This window comes from Microtus ochrogaster, chromosome 4 (genome assembly GCF_000317375.1).
Source record: "Microtus ochrogaster isolate Prairie Vole_2 chromosome 4, MicOch1.0, whole genome shotgun sequence".
NCBI classification, from domain to species: domain Eukaryota; kingdom Metazoa; phylum Chordata; class Mammalia; order Rodentia; family Cricetidae; genus Microtus; species Microtus ochrogaster.
In genome coordinates this window covers 39,444,886-39,447,742 of record NC_022011.1, presented here as the reverse complement: position 1 = coordinate 39,447,742, position 2,857 = coordinate 39,444,886, and the positions used below count along the sequence as shown (strand labels likewise).

General features: G+C 41.5%; 1 protein-coding gene across 4 annotated transcripts in view; it reads left to right on the top strand.

Annotated features, from left to right (window-relative positions):
• Nucleotides 1-2,857, top strand: part of Scai (suppressor of cancer cell invasion) — a 144,994-nt gene that overhangs the window by 113,724 nt on the left and 28,413 nt on the right. For all 4 annotated transcript variants that reach the window (XM_026777341.1, XM_026777337.1, XM_005345959.2 and 1 more), the window contains 2 exons: nt 675-773; nt 1,289-1,441. In XM_026777341.1, coding sequence (XP_026633142.1) covers nt 675-773; nt 1,289-1,441 — 252 coding nt within the window. The remainder of the gene's footprint in view (nt 1-674; nt 774-1,288; nt 1,442-2,857) is intronic.

Genomic DNA, 2,857 nt, shown 5'->3' with positions numbered 1-2,857 from the left:
AACATAAACTTGATGGCAAACCGGTCCTGGATTAGCATGCCCCTCCATGATGGGGGCACATCTCTTGAACATAAACTTGATGGCAAACCGGTCCTAGATTAGCATGCCCTCCATGATAGGGGCACATCTCTTGAACATAAACTTGGTCGTAGGTAGTGGTTTAGACTCTGGCTTCCACAGGGCCCTCAGTAGTAACAGGAGCCACAGACATCAAGACAGACCCCCACAGCTGCATCAGTATTAGAGAGCAAATTATGGCCCTTGGCCACAGCCAGGCTCAGACATCGCCGTGGTCCCGAGTGGCAAGCAGGGCAACTACTTCAACCTGTTTTTCACTGCCCTCTCCTCTTCAGATCTGCCTCTCTCCCCAAGTAGACCTAGAGTGGAGCTGTTGAGATTAAATTTTTTTTTACATTTATTTATTTAGTGTGTGTGTGTGTGTGTGTGTGTGTGTGTGTGTGTGTGTGTCTGCGCGTGCGTGCATGCACAAGCAAAATAGGCACGTAGGCATGAGGTCGGAAGATAACATGTAGGAGTTGGTTCTCTCATTTTATTGCATGGGTTCCGTGTATTGAACTCAAGTTGTCAGGCTGAGTGGCAGGGACATAAAAAGGTCACTAGCCTTTTTATAGAGATTTTTAATAACCCCTTTTCTTTGGTATTCCTAAAACCAGGAGTTATCTGATGAAATTGAAGATTATACTCATCGCTTCAATACTGAAGATCAAGTCGAGTGGAACCTGGTGCTTCAAGAGGTGGCAGCCTTTATTGAGGTAATTTTCTTTTTTTTCCAGACAGGGTTTTTGTGTGTAGCTTTGGAGCCTGTCCTGGAGCTCGCTCTGTAGACCAGGCTGGCCTCAAAGTCACAGAGATCCACCTGCCTCTGTACCCCCCACATCCCCACCCCCAGTGCTGGGAGTAAAGGCGTGCACCACCACAGCCCAGATTTTCTGTTTGTTTGTCTTTTGTTATGTTTTGTTTATTTATTTGTTTTGTTGTTTTTTGAGATAGGGTTTCTCCGCATAACAGCCCTTACTATCCTGAAACTTGCTTTGTAGACCAGATTGGCCTCAAATTGAGTCCACTTGCCTCTACCTCCTAAGTGTTGGTATTAACGGCATGAGCCACCACATTCAGATTACTGGGGTAATTTCCTGAGAGAAAGGTTGTCACAGTCACGGGTAGGCAAATGGCTGTGTTGTATGTTTATGGTGTGTATGTTACTTTGAGAAAAACAGATAGCAATGATATTCTGTGTTGTCATTACATGCTTTTTTTTTTTCCTCAGGCAGACCCTGTGATGGTGTTGAATGATGATAACACCATTGTTATCACATCTAATCGCCTCACTGAAACAGGAGCCCCATTGCTGGAGCAAGGCATGATTGTGGGGCAGTTGTCTCTGGCTGATGCACTCATTATTGGTAATTGTAATAATCAGGTAAAGAACTGTGAAGTGAAATTATGCTTAAAACTCACTTTGAAAAAAATTGTTATTCTCATCATGGGATTCTTCCCTTATAAAATCCCTAACATCTGTGAGGAATGATTAAATCAATTATGCCATGTTTATATATATAATACTGATGCTAACATTGTTGAGAAAGAATTTTTAAGGACACAGAAAGGTGCTTATTTATTAATTTCCAACTGAGCTATATCCCCAGCCCAATCAGTATTTATAGTGTCAGTCACATGTCCAGGGTGTGTATGTAGCAAAAAAGGCAAAATGTCTTCACTGATGGGTCTTCCTGTTTACCTGTGAAAACAATTATTAACAAAATAACTACTTAGATAATATCCTTTCAGCAGATGTGGCAAAGGAGAGGTATACTATTCTGATGTCTGGCATCGGATTTGAGCTAATCTAGGAGAAAGCATTTTGGTTAAGACCTAGAGAGTAAGAAGTTTTGCAGTGTAATCATGTGAAAAGCAGTAACAGCTATGCTATTGTCTGAGCCTGTCAGCCTGGGAGGATCAGACACTGGGGAGGGAAGAGGGGAGAGCAAGAAGTACAGGAAAAAGCCAGGAAGGTTGTCTTTTCCCAAATGCACAGGAAACTAGCAAAGGGCAGGGCAAGGAGAGTAATGATGAGGGCTGCATTTTGAGAAAGTAAGTGTAGTTCTTCGTAGCTATCTTATTACTTACTATATTTTAATTTTTAGTTGTCAGACAAAGTAATGGGTTTCATTATGACACTTGCATATGTACATATGGATAATGTATATTTAGCAAAAGACTTTGCTGCTGTTCTCCCACCTCCCCTGAAGACGTTCCTCTTGGATGTAGTTGTGCAGAATAGGTTAAAGACACAGTGGAATTGTCAGAGAAGTTAGGAAACTCACAGAAATCTTGCTGAATGGTACTGTTTTCTTGTGCTACCGGAACAGAGGTAATAATAGATCTGCAAGGCTGGTTCCCACAGATACTTTAAAGGATCAGCCTATAGCATTGATCCATCATTGCATACGGAAGGAGACAAGGATGGCTTTTATATTTTTGCATCGTTGTACAGCTGTATATGTGGTATAAGCTGTTTCTCAGGTGAGCCTGCTTCCACGATTCAGCCTAGGGGGAAAAATCCGTTTGTAAATTTAGAGACTAATTAAAGTGCCAGTGTGAGGACCGGAGGTGAGGAAGAGTGCCTGTGTGCTCAGGAAGCCCTGACTTTCAGCCCCGGGTCGGTGGCATACGTTGTGACACCAGCACTGTAAAAGGAGGAACAGGAAGTCTTCTTTGTCTGCAGCCAGCTACATGAGACTCTTTCTCATAAAATAAAATAAAATAAAATAAAATAAAATAAAATAAAATAATAATAAAATAATAATAAAATAAAATAAATAAAAAAAATCACAAA